We start from the raw sequence: 17,251 nt of genomic DNA, 5'->3' as shown, positions 1-17,251 counted from the left end.
GACACCGCAGAAAGTACTTCACAAATCCTTTAATTCTTCAACTAATGAGTAAAAATTGTAGAGGAGAAAAGTTAACTAACCAGTTTTAACTTATTCTTCTGAATGACTTCTTTGTTATCCTTTTGGTACAGCTCCATTTTCTTTTTGGTGTTCTCCAAGTCCACATTGTTGGTCAAGTTAAACACTACATAAATATTATAAAGACAGAAAGCAAAAGTATTAGGTCAGCATGCATGACTGTGACAAAGAAATAATACTCTTTTGTTCTCTATCCCTTCTAGCACCAGATATAAACATTGCAGTAACAGGATTTATTTGAACATGCTCAGTAAAGATGGACACAATCTGCTAAGTCACTGCAAACTTCAACAGAAGCCAGCAGAGTTCCTTTAGTTTAAACATTTGTAGGAGAATAAAATTTGAGCCCTGCATCCTATTTTGTGATACTGATAATGATACACACGAATAATCATCATATTATTCATAAAACATTGACCTTTTCAAGTAGCAGTTACAGCTAAGAACACAGTGATTCCTGTGAAATTAAACTAGACCACCACATACATATTAAGACAAAGTTGGAAATTAAGTCATTCTATTTCATAAAATTATCTAATGCACAAAGACTATAAAGATTGTTTGAATTTTCAGGTACACACAAAAAATTCACACTGTTTGATAACTTAATAAGGCACACAATTACCTTTATTAGGAGGAATCTACAGATGCTTCCAGATTAATAGATTAACTGACATTCTTTTGATGTTTCCCAATGGTGACAGAGTATCTCTCATGTCATCATGAGCAAGCTCCACAGTTTAGCACAACATTCCCAATTATCTACACATGGCGCAGAAGATATCCCAAGAAATTGAACAGTGTCTATAATCAACAGCTTGAAAGATGTAGATGGTTTGGATGATTAGTAATTTGATACAATTCCTGAGCCTTTCACCTCTAGGTCACTGGTTCAGTTGAGGGTCAAGTGAATTCCAACTGAGAGCTGCTATCGCTGGGAAGTTGCTTGGTGATCACCACCCAGAGTGGATGCTGGGCTCATGCCCATGGCCTTAAAGCCACTGAACACTCACAACACACAGCACTCAAAGCCTCCAAGAGCTTTGTCAAGTGCAGCAAAAGAAATTTGCACTGCTGTTGCTGAATCCTTCACAAGCAAACAACTGTGCAGTGACTGCGCTCAGTCAGACCCTGAGGAAGGGAAGGAGGTTCTTGTGAAAACACCAGCACAAGACTTGGAAAATTTTAGTCCAGTTCTCTCTTCCTAGGCTTTTAGGCAACCAGGGCCAAATGATCCCTGGCACTTGCTCCACTGCCAAGTCATTTGTATCAGTGAGGCTGCTAGAGAGGAACAGAAGGAAGCAGCATGAAGTCTGTTGTTCCTCATCAGGACAGCTCACATCTCAGTTTGGGAAAGATTATATCCCTTCTTTCATCCTCTCCACAGGTAACACGGTAGAAATGTGCATTAGGAGGGTTCTAGGCAAACCAAACCACAAAGAGCCTCGGCTGGCAAACCAGCTGAGAGCAGCAAAGGAAACATCAAGAATTCAAAGCCAGGGAATAAACGGGGATGGGGAAAAAGGAGGGAAGGTCTGAAATGCTACAGTTGTAGGATACAGCTCAGTTCTACAAACCCAGCTGTACAGCCAAAAGGGGTACTCCTGCTCCTAAGGTGCCTCTTCCCAGGCACAGGCTTCACCCTTTCCCCTGCTTCTGACTCCAGGACACCCCTGGATGCTTTGCAGTGTCAACAGAAACAAAGGGGTCAGGCAAGTGCCAGAGATGGTACCACGGGAGTAATAAAAGTGTACAGAAGTACTGGAGCACCACATGATTTTACAGCTATCAAAAGTATTCAGTTTGCTCTAACAGCAACAAAAAGGGCTCAGCAAGATACAGCTGAAGGAATTCCCAAACTTAAGCAAGAAAAAAACTAAAATGCTGTGCTTATTCCCCCCTCTTTTCCAAATAATAAAGAGTATCAAGAGGACTGACATTTCAGTTCAGCCTGGCTCCTAAATCAGCCAAACTATCCAACCCCACCCAGCATCCTCACTTTAGAAGGAAGATCTGAGATGGAGGCTGAGTTTGTGGTTTAAGAATTTGGAAGTCAATACCTCAGTTCAATTTTTTTGCTACTGTTCCAGATCGCTGGGCCTCTATACTGGAGGTCTCCCACTGGCAAGAACCAGGAAAAGGGAATAAAGCTTCCTTTCTCCTATATATCACCTGCTGTATCTCCATTCTATAGCTAAATGCAGCATTTATCCCTGTGGTCTTGATCTCATCTCAAGTGGAACCTCTGGGCACTGCCATAACCCAAACAAGGCATTCAAAGTCCAGCTCCTTGACTTTTGGAAGCAAGTTACCCATTCCAAATGTTTGAGGGGGGTTCTTTAATCTCCAAAAGACGTAACATTTTCCTATTTCATATCATGACAAACACATACTTTCTGGTTGTAGCAACCTCTCCTTAGTAAAACACATCACTTCAGTCTAAATTTTTAGTATTTTAATGGAGATCTGGCCTCCAAATTTCCAGCCCACAGCTCCCAACTGACAAGCACTTTTAATATTTGAGTATTAGGGCAGAGAAGAATTGTCATGTGAAAATGCTGGCACAAAATCAGCCCAGGGCTCAGCAATGACAGCAGCTGCATGGGAATGTCAGCACTTCCTACAACTTAAATCCACACATCAGCTCTCTAAACTCTTCAATGACGACACAAGAAAGAAATAGCATATGAGACATGCTGTGCTAGCAGGATGCCCAGATGCCACCTTCAGGTGCAAGAGGAGGAGCAAGATGAGATGCCAAACTGCCTTTAGGCTCCTGAACATCTTGAGTATTTCTCTAAAAATAAATCCAGCAATAAGCTGATGATCCCTGTTTTGCAACTACCGCTGCTTGAAACACTGGGGGTTTGTTTTTTCACCCCTTTCTCACCTATCTTTGATGGGTTCCACCAGTCACAATTTGGTCTGTAAAACAAAAAGCTTAAGACTTAAAACTCATACAAGGGAGAGCTGGCAAGTTTTAAACATGTGCAAATGCCTACCTTTAATGGGAACTACTTACAAAAGTGGGTGCATTTTCCCGTATTTATTAGTATTTTGGTATCTGATAGGAAGTAACATTTCCATGTAAGGAATCTATTTCTTCATCAGCGTTTGAGAAATCTTCAGCAGCCACCTGCACAGCCACCTTAAAAGCCCATTGCTCTGCTCACAGCAAGGTGAAAGACTATTTATTTCCCCTTCTGTTTTTCTGCTGTGGTTGGAACCAAACCACAGATACAACCCTCCCAACAGTCAGATCTGTTCATATCAGATCTGCTCCGTCCATCTGATTCTGCTCTGTCACTCAAGGATATCGTGGGACACCAGCAATCAGAAAGATTCAAACTTCCAGCATCCTCAAAGGCCAGAGAGGATTTGTCCCAATGAACACTGATGTACAGTCATTGATGAGGAACGTTATCTTGGTCCTAAGCATCTGCTCCTCAACACCAGCTTGCCCACATTTCAACAGTAAAAATACTGAAGAGGTATATTTGGTTGAAACAGTTGTAAAAAAGGGTGTAAAAAACCAGTTGTTGAAACAGTGTAAAAAAGTGTAAAAAATAAAAAAAAAGTAAACCAGTGGAAAAGTAGACCAGCGTAACCAGGATGTCTCGACATCAACATCAGTGTCAACAGCTGCCCTTTAATACATGAAAAAAGCATCTTCCCTCCCACAGTAAGCACTCAGCAGCAAAGCAACTCTGCCCTTTGACACTGCATGGTTAGCAGAGGCCACCAAAACATCTTTCAACATATTTTCTAATAAATCTTTCATGAGCTTCAAACGTCTTTTCATCAATATTCATAGAAAACAAGTTCTTGCCATTGTATCCTTGCAATTACAGCTGACCACTCCATTTTGCAAGGGGCACTAGGCCACAAAAAAACAATTAAGAGATTATTTCTTTCTTTGTCTTGTCCGTTCTCCCCTCCACAAGTTCCTTGGCATTTGAAAACCAGTAAGTATCAAACCAAAGAACACAGTTGCTAATACTCAACATTTTACCTTTTACATAGCTAGGACTAAGCAGTACTTTTTTATTTGGTCTGCTTTGAGTTTTGCCAGAAATTTATTTTAAATATAATTCTTCCCTTTTTCAAAAGCCCAACAATAACAACCAAAAAAAAACCCCAACCAACCAAACAAACAAAAAAACACACCAGAAGAACAACAAAAAACCCCTATAAAACTAGAAGAACCAGAAAGGGTTAAAATCCCTAACTCATATGCCACACCTACCCTGAAAAAATATTGGTGTAGATCTGAATATGAGTGGCAAAGCAGATGGCTGGTTTGAAAAGGTTTCAAAGAGAAGACAGACTTATTTTTGTCCATGTTGAAATATAGCATAAGCCGATATAAGAGGCCTGAAACCCTTCAGGGAAAAGAAACAGAAGCTGTTTTGTATGCAACAATTATTTATCTACTTATCCATCTCACATTGGTTGGTTTATAAAATGACTTGCCTTGAGACATCTGTTGAAGTGTAACAGGAAGACTATTGTGTTTTTTCTGAAACATTTCATTCTATTTAGGTAAAACTCCCAACTTCTGAAATTCCGCCTCTACAGGGAGACTTTCACTGCTTTTCAAAACAACAACATTCATTATGCAATTCTACAACAAATGAAAAAATATTTTCCCAGCCATAGAAAAAGAAAATGAGAAAAATTTTAATTATATGGCACAATAATTTGTCCAGAGACATAGCAGTATGAATGAGTATCACTCCACTGAAGGACTCTAAGTCCATCAAAATCTCCATTTTAGTTTCAGACTAAAAATCATTAGCATTAGTTTGATATAAACAACATTCCTCCCATCCCACTACAAAAAACTCCTTAATAATCATCTTCATAAAACCCCAGCCAGAGGTTGGGAATGGTAGAAGAGCAACTGCCTTGGGCAGAGCGCTATGAAGGGAGACACAACAACACCCTCAGTCTGCCCAGGGAGTCCCAGGGCACCTCCTCTTGGTGCCTTTGATGCCTGAGTCCCTGCACTTTTAAGAGGGGTAGGAGAGGGGTGAGCTGGAGAAAAGCTGATTACAGGTCCTTTCCAAACCAACATTTCTGTGATTATAACAAAATAATTATCAGAAGCAAAAGAAAACCCACAGATAAGCCAGAGAAGTCTAGTTAGGTATTAATAATTATCTCTGTTTATCCTCAGTTGTCTTTTACTAGGTCAATAATTTTCCAGAAAATTACCTTAGCTTAGTCATAAATTATTGAATTCACTCAGCCCCATCAGTCTAAGAGAGACCATTTTGTCTGGAACAATGTGAAATCTTTGTTCAGACAAGATGACTGAAATGGTTCTTTGATAAAACTGCCCAGTTTCCAGTTGGGAAATTGCCTCTGTCAGGACCAGCAACGCCATCCTCAAGAACACACACACACACAGAAGGAAAAAACAAACCACAAAACAATAAACAACACAACCCACAAGTGATCACAGATACCAAAACCCTTCCTATCCAAGGATCACTTTTGAGATAAATGTTCCAAGCGAGACAAGTCCCGAGGCAGCCGGTATTGCACGAAGTCCCGGAGGAGTAAGGAGATACAGGAATCCGAAGGGCACAGATACAGCAGCCTCCTTCCAAGTTGAATGTACTGAATGTTTTTAAAAAGTAATAATTACTGTTAACAATTGTGTTGTGGTAATGCCTGCGGGCCTCACTCAGGTACCAGGAGAAGAGTGCCAGGCACATGCTGGGAGGTGGGTCCTGCTCAGGAGAGCTTGCACACAGGGTTTAAAATAAACTGGGCACAGAGATACTCTGGGGAAGAAGAAAACCTTTGGGTAAAGAAGAAAACTTTATAGAAATAACAAGCAAAATTTGCATCATGTCCAGAAACTGTAACTTGTAGCAACACTCTAAGTTTTAACCTTGTGGCTCTCATCATAATGGGCACAGACCTGACTCATTCAGATAGATGTTGTCCACACCTTTCCCAAAGGCAGGTTTTAACCCTTTCACTTTATTTTTATTCCTAGTGTTAATGACAACAAACTGTGTTTACAGTGTTCTCAAATTGTCCAACTGATTTTTCTCCTGGCGAAAACTTGCTTTAAAATGTGGTTTTTATTTAAAGCCTTGTAACAACACATTTTAGCCCAAAGCATTATTTAGTGGCTACATTCTAAACCACTTCAAAAATGTGTTTTTATAACACAAATCTTAAAAGGTGACTACCCTAATGTTTGTTTGACCTTCCCACACGCACGCTTCTGCTGTACCACCCAACTCTTCCATTTAAATAGGAAAAGTCTGTAAGTATAACACGGCTGATATCAAGGGAGAAAATGTGTTTCCAGTGAGGTCACCTATCACATCAATGGAATAAGACAGTGCAATTGTTGCAAATATTTGGAAAAACTATCTGAATCGTGCCAGGGTCACATGAAGCATACCTGCACTGGATGCTTACACCTTGCCTCTGCTAAGCAATTACTTTCTTTGAACCCCCACAACAACTCAAGAAACAAAACTTACCAGCAAAGACAAAACAAGGTGAAGCTGCACTTCAACTCTCCCACAGAAAAACTGAAAGTCTGGGGCAGGGGGAGAGAGGGGGAAATCCAGTTCTCTGTCTCCCTAACATTCCCAACCTGGCAGCTTGAACAACCACCACCGGCTACTCTCAACCTGCTGTATGCTGGCTCCAGGATGTAAAACTGCCCTGCACAACCATATCTTTTCCTTCCCCTCTTGCAGCCCAGTTTTTCATGTGCACAAACCAGCAGGGAATTCACACACACGCACAAATGAAATAACTACTCTCTGCAGTATAATGTGAAGCGACCGTACAGAGTCAAAGATACACCCTTAACACATTATTCAGTCATGCCATTCTCAACAGGCATTGGAAGAAGTCACAGTGCCACACCAGACAACTTCCAGGTGGAGAAATCTGCCCAGGAACACAGCAGGGAATGACTTAGGGAGAGCAATATGTGTGCAATGGGCATTGTCACCAGAGAGAGAGAACAGGGCTTGAACCCTTGACTAAAGTAGCATTGTTGTGTCAAACCTGTCCTCTGGGATCTGTCTGAAGTTAGTAGATCACAAATGAACCCTGTGATAGTGAAAACTAAGAGCCTTCTGACTTCACCACTTTTTTCCTCTCATCACCCTGGCTGCTACATGAAGGAACTAAGAGTTAATCAGACTTCCTATTCCTTTTAGTATTTTAGGTGTCCCTCTCAGGCAACTAACTCCAATTCCTAATGACTCGATCAAGCTTCTTCATTATGCATTTGCAGGGCCAACACAATTATCGGCGAACTCACTCTTTTTCACAAGGTTACCAAGACCATTCAGATTTCTGCTGCTTCTAAACCAAGTTCCCAGTGCAGACTTTGGAATCATTTGAAACGTAACCCCCTAATCCCAAGAGCTGAAGGATCAAAATGTCCTGCACAAATTCATGAGGTTCAGGCAATTTCAGGCAAGACTTCAAATCCCTAGTTGCAGATGCTGAAAACTGCAACAGCAGTAAGTGGGGAAACTGCATTTAATGCTACATAAATAAGAAGTTGTTTTCCCTTCCATGAGCACACAGATTCTTCCAGGATCCTCTGCAACCATTCTTTCTGCTCAGTCCCTCCTTCCCCCACACCATCCAAAAAAATACACAAACAGAACTACACCCACATCTTCTCCTCCAGATATTTGGACCCGTGTTGAGTGTGACTGGTGTTTCCCAGCCACACGATTTGGCTCTCCAGCCTCAGCCTTCTGATGCCAACAAAAACACGATCCATTACTCACAGCAGTAAGTGTATTGGATACATTTCTACAAAACACCACAGTGCAAAGAGGAGCAAGGGCTCCTTTGAGAAACCGAAGGGGAGTGGTATCTCCATGTTTTCCTTCAAATCACATTGACTGCCCCTCCTGCATGCTCTAAGTCACCTCTTCTTCCTCCAGGACAAAAAAAAAAAAGCCTCAGAAGCTCATAAAAACCAAGAAACAAACCATTTAGGAGTCACTCCTTTGAACACATCCTTGTTTTTCTAAGCAAAATCCATCAGTCCACCATAAATCACAAGTCACCCTAACTAAGAAGAAAATAAACTCTGTTGATAACATTGTCCCTTCCCCAAAGGGCAAAGTTCTGCTTCAGCTAATCCAAAGAGAAAGAAGTCAACGTCTGTTCCTAAACCTTCTCCTTCTGCACAGCAACATAAAATGCTACCACAGTGGTATGTAAGGTCATCAGCTTCAAAGCAGCCTCAACTACTGTACTTGCAGAAGCAGAAATGATGAAAGACACCATATGGCTTCTGTCATGGTAGATAAAGCTAATGGAAGCATATAATGAAAATTTCAATTTCTCCTCTCTTTGTTTAATCTTTGCCAGTGTAGCACTGACAGCACCCTGCAAGCCTTTCTTTTCCAGCTATAAAGCACTGCTTCCCCTTTGGATTGTGGTCTTTCTCTGGCAGATAAAAAGTTTTACTTAACGAGGTCCTACAGTTCAGCAAATATGATTAAAAGTGTGCAGAAAAAAGTAATTAGGTAAAAATGTGATACTACGATAAATCCTATTACAGAAACTCAACTTAGACATTCTCCCAGGCAGCTGAGTCAGAAGATAAAAGCCTATGGTCTCATGAGCACAGCACATCAAAAATGCAAGCATTTAGACTTACCAATTTCTTCTATTTCTTCCAGGAAATCATTATATTCCTCTAAAGTGGGAAAATCTTCCTCTCTTTTATTGTATCTTTGAGAGAAGAGAAACAAGTATTTATACAACACACAAAGATGCAATTTCCATTCCACAAGGCTCTTGCTGCAAGCTGATCAAGTATTGATCTAGTTTCATCAACCATGTGCTTTGGGGCTCCCAAACTGACCAACACACAGAATCTTTCATGGGAGACAGAAGTGCTTGTTCCAAAGGAAAGGAGTCAGCCTGGAATAAATCAGTGCTATCTTTGCCTACTGTTTGCCAACTCCTTTTCCAGGGTTACAGGTAAACATGAGCACAGAGGCCAAGGCAGAGTCATTCCCAGTCAACCTCTTAACAAAGGCAGAGAACAACAGGAACACCCACAGAAAGAAAAAAAAAAAAAAAAAAGCTTTTCTAGAAGAATCAGAAAAGGGAGTTTTGGCTTTGTGCCAACAACAGAAAGCACATTTCAGCAGCAAACTGAAAATGCTATGCAATTATCTCATTTCATATCAATGGACCATTCCAGGACTCATATTCACCTCTTCATAGCTGGAAAAAGTAAAAAGATGAAGGGACGGCTGGCTAGAACATGGACAGCCTCTGAAAGTCAAGATGTGCAGACTTTCTTCCCAAGAAAATATAAAGCTGAGATTCTGCCTGCTCCGTGGACCACGACACCCAGGAGTATAACAATCTAATTCCCAGAACTCAGGCAAAATTCCAATTTGGAGGCATTTTTTCCTGCCTCCCAAAAACTAATCTGGCAAACCGAAGTGGGCCAAGTATTTTCCAATGTTTTCTCTTCTAACTAAACTTCATTCCATGTTTAGTCAACTCAGTTGACTTCATTCCAGTTTGACTTCTGTTAACTTTAGTAGACTTTAAAATCCAACATCAAAATTATTATTGCTTTCCACATCAGCATCTTGGTATTCAGCAACACAGTTTCCCCACATCTCAGCAACATCATGATTTATTTAGTATTGTACTAAGTCTCAAATAAAGGCTGCCAAGCTTACAATTTACCTGTACTTTCATTTTTGCACACACAACTCTCTCTCTGGGTTTGTTACATTTCACCAGACCCTCTTCTATCAAACACCAACTAGCTCCCTTATTTTCCTTATAAAATGCTGTTTCTTGGCCACAAGGAGGGAGATGCAATTTCAGACCTCATTTATCTCAATACCAAGAGCTTTCAAATCTGCATGACAGGCTAGTAACACCAGGCTTGTAAGGAAGTATTTCCACTAACAATTGCTGTGTGAAGTTAAAAAACAATGTGAACTCTCTTTTGTCCATTTTGATTTTTAAGGGCACCAGCCTTCAACTCTCAGAACAGGTCCCCAGGGAACAAAACAATCAAGGTCCTGTTTCTTACCCTGCTCCCATGTTCACCCTCTCAAAGGGAAAGCGGCTGTACTTCTCAACATCTAATCATCTCCATTCAGGAGGCAAATCTTAGCCAAAAGGAGGCCACACAGAAACACCCAATGTTTTCTAATGCTAAGCAGGAATCTCTCAAGGCTAAATTGAGAATTAAGTCCTCAGTTGTTGCATAAAATCAGATTCTCTGAAATCCCTCCATGATAAATAGAGTCAAGTTTTATGGTTTGTGACTTTAGGGGAAAAAAAAATCCCCTCTGTACTACTGGAAAAGTCAATTTCTTAAAATCGTGATCCCTGAAATACTTCCACCTTCTGCTCTTCAAACCGGTGGCACTCACATTTTCAGCACTTTCTTCCGAATTTCCACTTCCTTGTCGACAGCAGGATCCTCGAAGAGCTGCACCCTGAAGTTACTCTTCCTCAGGGGGGTGTCGCACTCGTGGCAGTTCCCGGCCCCCTCACAAACAGCAGCTCCACGCAGCTCTCGCATCTGCAGGGGAAAGGAAGGGGTGTAAGGGCAGATAAGTGTTAAATAGGAATGAAACACAGGATTGCCCCCTTTGTTAGCTGTTTGGACCCTGCATCTCCCCTGGATTTCACTGTTCCTGCAGCACCCAAGTGTGGCGGGAGGCCAGGGCTCTGCACCGCGGCCGAACAGAAACAACCTCAGCAGCACAAACACAGTTCTGCTCCCTGCCCAAACAACTCGGCCTCTTTGCTGGGACCCAAAGTTAATCCAAACAACATGGGGTCTGTGTCCAGGGGAAGTTTGTTTATTGGCACCATCAAACCCACTCTGAATGGGCCACGTTGCAATATCCTCACTTGCTCTAAAGCAGCACCTTTGCTGCACGAAAAGCCCTGTTTATTTTCCTGGTGCCACAGTGCAAGGGACAACTCAGCACAAGCACGGACACAAACCTTGCCCACAGCCTTCCAAGCATCTACCAGTTTACCACAGAGGAACTGCTATAACAAACCTCAGCTAAACTCCAGCCAGGGAAAGCCAAAAGAACCAAAAAAACATTTCAGGCAGCAACCAGCATTATGCAGCTTTCCTGTGCCTTCTGGTAATACTTTTAAAATTGCACATAAAATAAACTTTACACGGAGGCTGCACAGAAGTAAAGCAAAAATACCCTCCCGCTTTTATTTCTTTTGTCTTAACGAAGATTTCCTATTTTAAAGTGACGCTTGAGGACCAGTCAGTTGGCATTTAATAAAGGAAGAACTAACAACAAGGAAGCCAATTTAAAAAAATTGGGTAGTAATAACGTGCAAATTTCTAGCAGAGGACAACACCTGCTGCAGTCATTTCCTACTGCTGGGGAGGCAAAGGAGCGCCTATTTATAGCTTTGCTATAATGAAGCCAAAACAGTTGTACATTAAGGGCTAAGTTGTGTTGTACCTTCATAAACCCAGCACAAAAGCTAAACAAGTGAAGAGAAACACTGACACAGTTGCGAAGGATCTTAAACAAAACTTTCACTCTGCTGACCTACCCCCAGCTAAACCGGTTCCAGTCCCTGCAGAGGCAGAGCTGAGGAGAGCCAACCAGTTTTACCCAGCTTCTGTTTTCAAGATTAGAAAGTGCAAAACAAACACAATTGTATCTCAGAATTTAAAAAAAAAAAAAAAAAAAGAGCATTTTTTTGTTGTTGTTAACACAAGGAGAACTTTCATTTTCAGCTTCGAAATGTATCTTGCACTGTAGCTGCCAACGTTAAGGAGTAGACCTTGAATTTAGCTGGGCATTTTCCTGCTCCAGAATTCCTTTAGTCAGAAAACAAAGTGTATTTATAAACACGAGTGATCTGGGAAAGGAAAGATCAAACTTTTTTGGCACACTAGGCCTGAAATTCACACATTGCTGGGACACAGGCTCAAGAGAATAATGAAAAATTAGTATAATGAATATAAAGAAAACAATTTAGGTTCCCACTACAGAAGAAGCAATACTAAAGCAGGCAAGGCAGGCAAAAGGTTCTCTCCTTCTTCCCTCAGCCTGTCCGTGCATGCAAGGGCCCAACATAAGGACAGTTTCACTGTCTCCTTCATTTTGGCAGCTCGTGCTGTTTATGTGTCTCTCTCAATGAAGCAGCCACTGCTCAGAGAAACCCCTACACCTCCTCTTTCCTACATTATAGAAAAAGGAGTGTAAAGCTACAGAACCAGGCAGGTGTATCCAAGTGCAGGTGTCTGCACTGGTTTTTTGTCATGGTAGTGCCTAAGGACCAACAGAACAGGGGCTCCAAACATTGACAGCAGTACCTGAAATTACTTCACTCCCCCCTTCCCTAAATCAACATTTCAAGTTTACACAGGACTTGACTATGGAAACAATCCCTTCTTGGAAAAGCACTTCATACAAGTGCTTCAATGCCTTCCCAAACTGAAACCACTGTTTCTAGGGCTGGAAAATAGCTTTCCATACATGAAAAGATGAGTCAACACCTCACTATGGGAATCCCACATCAGGTGATCACATTCTCGCTCACTCACGCACATCCACCCTTATATTTATTTGTAGATAATTCCTTCTGAATTCAAAGGGGGCTATGTGGGACAAGTCAAGGGCAGACCTGGACTGTGTCCATATCCTGCCTCCTCTCCATCTCCGGATAGCTTTAATATACACAGTTAGATCCCAAGTTTCCTTCCAGGCTGTTCATTCTTGCCCCCACAAACCGCAGCCACTCTGCCAGCGATGGCAACGTTTGGTCACACATTTCCATCTGATCCTTGAGGAAGGAAAAAAGCCATTTCCCAAATCCCAGAGTTCCTTTTGGTTTCGCTGCAGACCATGAAAGTCAGAGCATAGGCCAACAACAGGAAGGTAGACTTCTGCAAAGGTGGGTTTAATGAATTATTTCATGTCTTGAAATACAGATTTCAAAATGTGACTGGAAAAAAATTTATCTTGCACTGTAAAATTTAAAAATACAGCATGTTTTGGTTTTTTGGTGGTGTTTCTTTTTTGTCTGTGGTTTATTTTTTTATTCAAGATATGCAGCAATTTCTGTGGCTTCACCAAAGGTACCCAACTCAAAAAACAGCCAGACATCCTGGGCAGCAGAGGGGCAGCCTAGCACCACAACTGGTATTACAGACTCCTCATGGAACACAGACCACAGCAATTTGGGAGGTCCTTCCATTTCTTTGCAAGTCCAACTCTTCCAGATAGGCCTTAGTGTAAAGACAGTTGACTATGGAAGCAGGACATCCTCCAGTGCACTTTTCATTGCCCAGCATGTGCTATCCCCAAATGAGCCAAACACCAAAACACTTGATTAATTCACCTTCAAATCAGGGCCAAAACAGAAGGCCACAAGTTTTTTTTAAATTAGAAGCCTTAAATTGGCCATTTTTCATATGCACAACAAATGTTGATGCTTAAAAATCAGGTCTATCTATTGGTTCAATACTGAGTATGTCTGAAGACAAGAGCTTCACATGAGATCTAAAACACTCAGTGTGTGGTGTTGCTGATTCCCCTCTTCACACCAAGGACGCCCAGTCCCTGTCATCAGTATTCTACTTCATACACTAAGACATTTCATTACCTTTTGGATTTGAGTTTGTATCCTGAATAATGGATAATCAGGATGAAGATATCAATAGAAAACATCCAAGGAGTTACACATGCACAGAGACAGGGAAGACTACTAGTCATGCCACCAACAAAAGCCATCACAACACCTCCAGGAACAATAAAGTATCCTGGTTTTCGACACCAGGATAATAAATATCAGTATGCTCATTCTCATTTCCATGGACACTGGTTTGATCTGTCTTGTTCTTCTCTTTCATCCCATGAAATAAAAAACAAAAGGCTCGGTCTCTAAGCAGTCCAGAACAACACCACATTTTTGAGGAAAGCAAACAATAAAGTATCTAGATGGTTTGGCACCACCAATGCAGAAACAGCACTACATGCCCTCATGTCAATGTTCATGGACTTCAGGACCAGGATTGCACTAAAAACGCTTTTGGTAAACAAGCAGAGGGTCCCCTCCAGAAAACTGTTAAGATATTTATCAGCTAAATTGCACTTACTGGAACTAAGTGTTTGTTTTGGACAGCGTGCCTTCAAAGGTTACAAGATTTGTGCCCAATCCTGCACTCCCCACACATGCACACATTCCCTTCGTGAAGGGATGATGGCAGATAAGGAATCAAACCTCTGGGACACTGAACAGATGAAAATGGCTCACAAAATTCGCATAGCTCGTTGGTGCTGCTCCCTTTTCTAGCTTGGCTGGCAAGGGAGCAAACAAAACAGAATAGAGGAAGAGCTATTTTCACAAGCAGCAGAGTACAATATATTCTCTTATAAAATTGTAGATTCTGCTGAGTATTACAAAAATTTGCAGGGTTTTAGATACGCAGCCATTAATCATTTCAGGACAAAAAAAAAAATCTTTATGGTTTTTGCTGTTGACCAGGAATATTACAGAATGAGTTACTACCCTTCTTTACAAAGCCTGTTTTTAGTAGATATACTCATTAAACAGTATCAAATATTTAGAATCTCTAAGTCCCTTTGTCTTCAGCTTTTATAACCAAGACGTTTCTGTTAAGTAACTCACAAAACAAATAATCCTCTCCACTATGGAAAAACCAGTTTAGATTAAAAAATAATAATAGTCTTCAACATATAGCCAAGACTTGAACCACAAACAAGTGGAGTGGAAAGAATCAGCAAAAACTATGTGTTTTCACTGTTCCTCAATTCTGAAGTCAGAGGGAAATTTACTTACAGAAATGGAATGACTTGATTTATGGTGAGGAAACATTGAAAACCAACAGAAAACACACACATGAGAAAGCCTATAGAACGACATCTAGATTTTTAAATCAAAGATGCTTCTAGAAACATTCCCAGGCTTTTTGCTTAGCTTGGGTTAGACAATTTCATGTTCTCCTACAGAGATTCTTGAACTGAGACAAGAACGGCCCAATTTGGAGGGAGCAGCTGCCAAACCTGTTTATTTCACAACCTTCAGTACATTTAACAAATCCTCCTAACCCACAGTGGTTTCTGCTACATAGCCAAGAGCTCATCAACTATTTGCAGTTGGCCAGTGCAGGTTTATTTTCTGGGCTGATGGACTGAGAGGCATAGCCTAGAAGGCAGGTTCTTCCTGGAGTCTGAAGCAATGATGATCCCTGTGATTCAAAAAATCCAGAACAACTGAGCAAAACCAATTTTCTTCCATGTTACAGCTTAGGGATCAAAAGCAGAGGGAAGAGAAAGATGAGTGACTGCAGTGACATCAAGTGCTTCCAAGAGCATCAGAATAAAGGAGTTTATGAGATCAGGAGTTCCCATGTGAGTATGGAATTAGGGACAAAAATAAGTCTCTTCCTTTTCACACCTCAGCCTCAGGAATTCATAAATCCTTATTCAAGCACTTGCAGAAGCTGCTGGCTATGTGTTTTGGGCCATCTCTTCTCTGACTGCCAAACACAAGAGGGAGTTGGGAGGTGATACCAAGTACTCTTGCCCTGGTCCCTGTTCAGATTCTGTGAAGTCCTACCCATGGGGATCTTGCTGTTCTCACCTTATATGTAGACACCTCCAGAATGCTCTCAAAACCTCACCTGGTCGAAAAACCCACAGAGGGTCTTATCTTCAACTAGTAAACCAACAGGTCTCACAAGCAGCCCATGTGCCACATAGAGACTACGGCTCATTATGGCAACAACACACATCTCAGCTTTCTGGCAGAAACCAAAACTATCACTCAGTAGATATGAATTTTGGGGTTTTAAACACGGCTGATAAGCTATCTGCAGTTGTCTGCAGCTCCCTTCTCTTCAGCCCACAGTCATACGCACTGCAACACAAAATCTCAGAGATTACTTCGCCAACATTTCATTTTTTTTCAGAAGGATCAAGACTCCAGAGAGCTGATCTGAAACCCCCTCCTCTAAGCAACAAAGCAAAACCAAAAAGAGAGTCCAGTACTCTCCTTATATCTGCGTTATGTCAATTCCCAGCGTCATCTGCCAAGCTGCTGAGCACACAGTCCTCCTTTTAGACTATTTATATCTTTTGGGAAAAGGACGCATGCACACACTTCTGCTTCATTTTTGTTCTGTCAGACGAGTTCTGCTCCGTACTGCAGAAAGGAGGAGGTTAAATGAGCCCAGACATCTCAAAAATTTAGGAGACAGCCACAGTTAACCCTATTTTCCAAACACCCATGTACATACACTGCTCTACAGACCCGTTCATCTCAGCTGCACTCACCAGAGAGAAAGCAGACCAGGTAGTGGTTGAACTACAGCCTTGACTGACTGGCATTTTAAGGAAAAAAAAAAAGACATATGGATTCAATTAATAACAAACAGAAATATTTCCACCACCCATTGTGTTTCAACATCTCACTACAAAACCATTTCAAGTGGCTTGGACCTGACAAGAGGGTTTGAAGTAAGCTGAAACTTAACTCACATTTATCCAGTACAGATGAGCCTTTTGTTTCAACTTGAAAAAAGAAAATTAAACCTTTTATGGTATTAACTCTGGACAGCATAGACAAAATATTTCTATAGGTATTTAAATAAAAGTGAGTATTTATGAGATACCAGTGCCTAGTCAATTAAGGACACAATCATAAAAACATGTCTTACAGCACCATTATGTCAGTTTGGCCAAACAACAGGCCAGTACTTGACACTTGAAGAGCAGCTGTGTGGCATTGAGAAATAAGTGCTTTCACAATGATCAGGCACACCAAAACCGACCCAGAATTTACCCAATGTACCAGAACAACTACTCCAAACCCATTATGTTCTACTGGGCAAACACATGCACTAAAATAATAATTCAACAGTGTCAATAGCCCTTCTATTATGCTTCATTCTCCTTCAATGAGAACTCTGCAAATTCTCAGCAAACACCAGCTTGGGTAGCTATGAGGATCAGCAGCTGCCCACAGCACACCTGAACTTAGGAGGCAATTACGAAATTTCCCATCTGTCTAAATCACAGAAACTGCACTTTTTGAGACATGATCCAGCTCAACGTTGCCCATTGTCTCAAGACAAACATACTTATGGTTAATAAGTTTGAGATCT

At 41.3% G+C, this 17,251-nt stretch overlaps 1 protein-coding gene across 1 annotated transcript in view; it reads right to left on the bottom strand.

The window, feature by feature from the left end:
* Positions 1 to 17,251, bottom strand: part of MNAT1 (MNAT1 component of CDK activating kinase) — a 118,238-nt gene that overhangs the window by 72,446 nt on the left and 28,541 nt on the right. Inside the window, 4 exon segments of the mRNA XM_050336272.1 lie at positions 81 to 184; positions 8,750 to 8,823; positions 10,503 to 10,617; positions 10,620 to 10,654. Coding sequence (XP_050192229.1) covers positions 81 to 184; positions 8,750 to 8,823; positions 10,503 to 10,617; positions 10,620 to 10,654 — 328 coding nt within the window.

Source organism: Myiozetetes cayanensis, unplaced genomic scaffold (assembly GCF_022539395.1).
Source record: "Myiozetetes cayanensis isolate MyiCay16 unplaced genomic scaffold, myiCay2020 scf6-25, whole genome shotgun sequence".
Classification (NCBI taxonomy): Eukaryota; Metazoa; Chordata; class Aves; order Passeriformes; family Tyrannidae; genus Myiozetetes; species Myiozetetes cayanensis.
The sequence above is the reverse complement of the archived record's forward strand: the minus strand, read 5'-3'. Positions and strand labels throughout refer to the sequence as shown.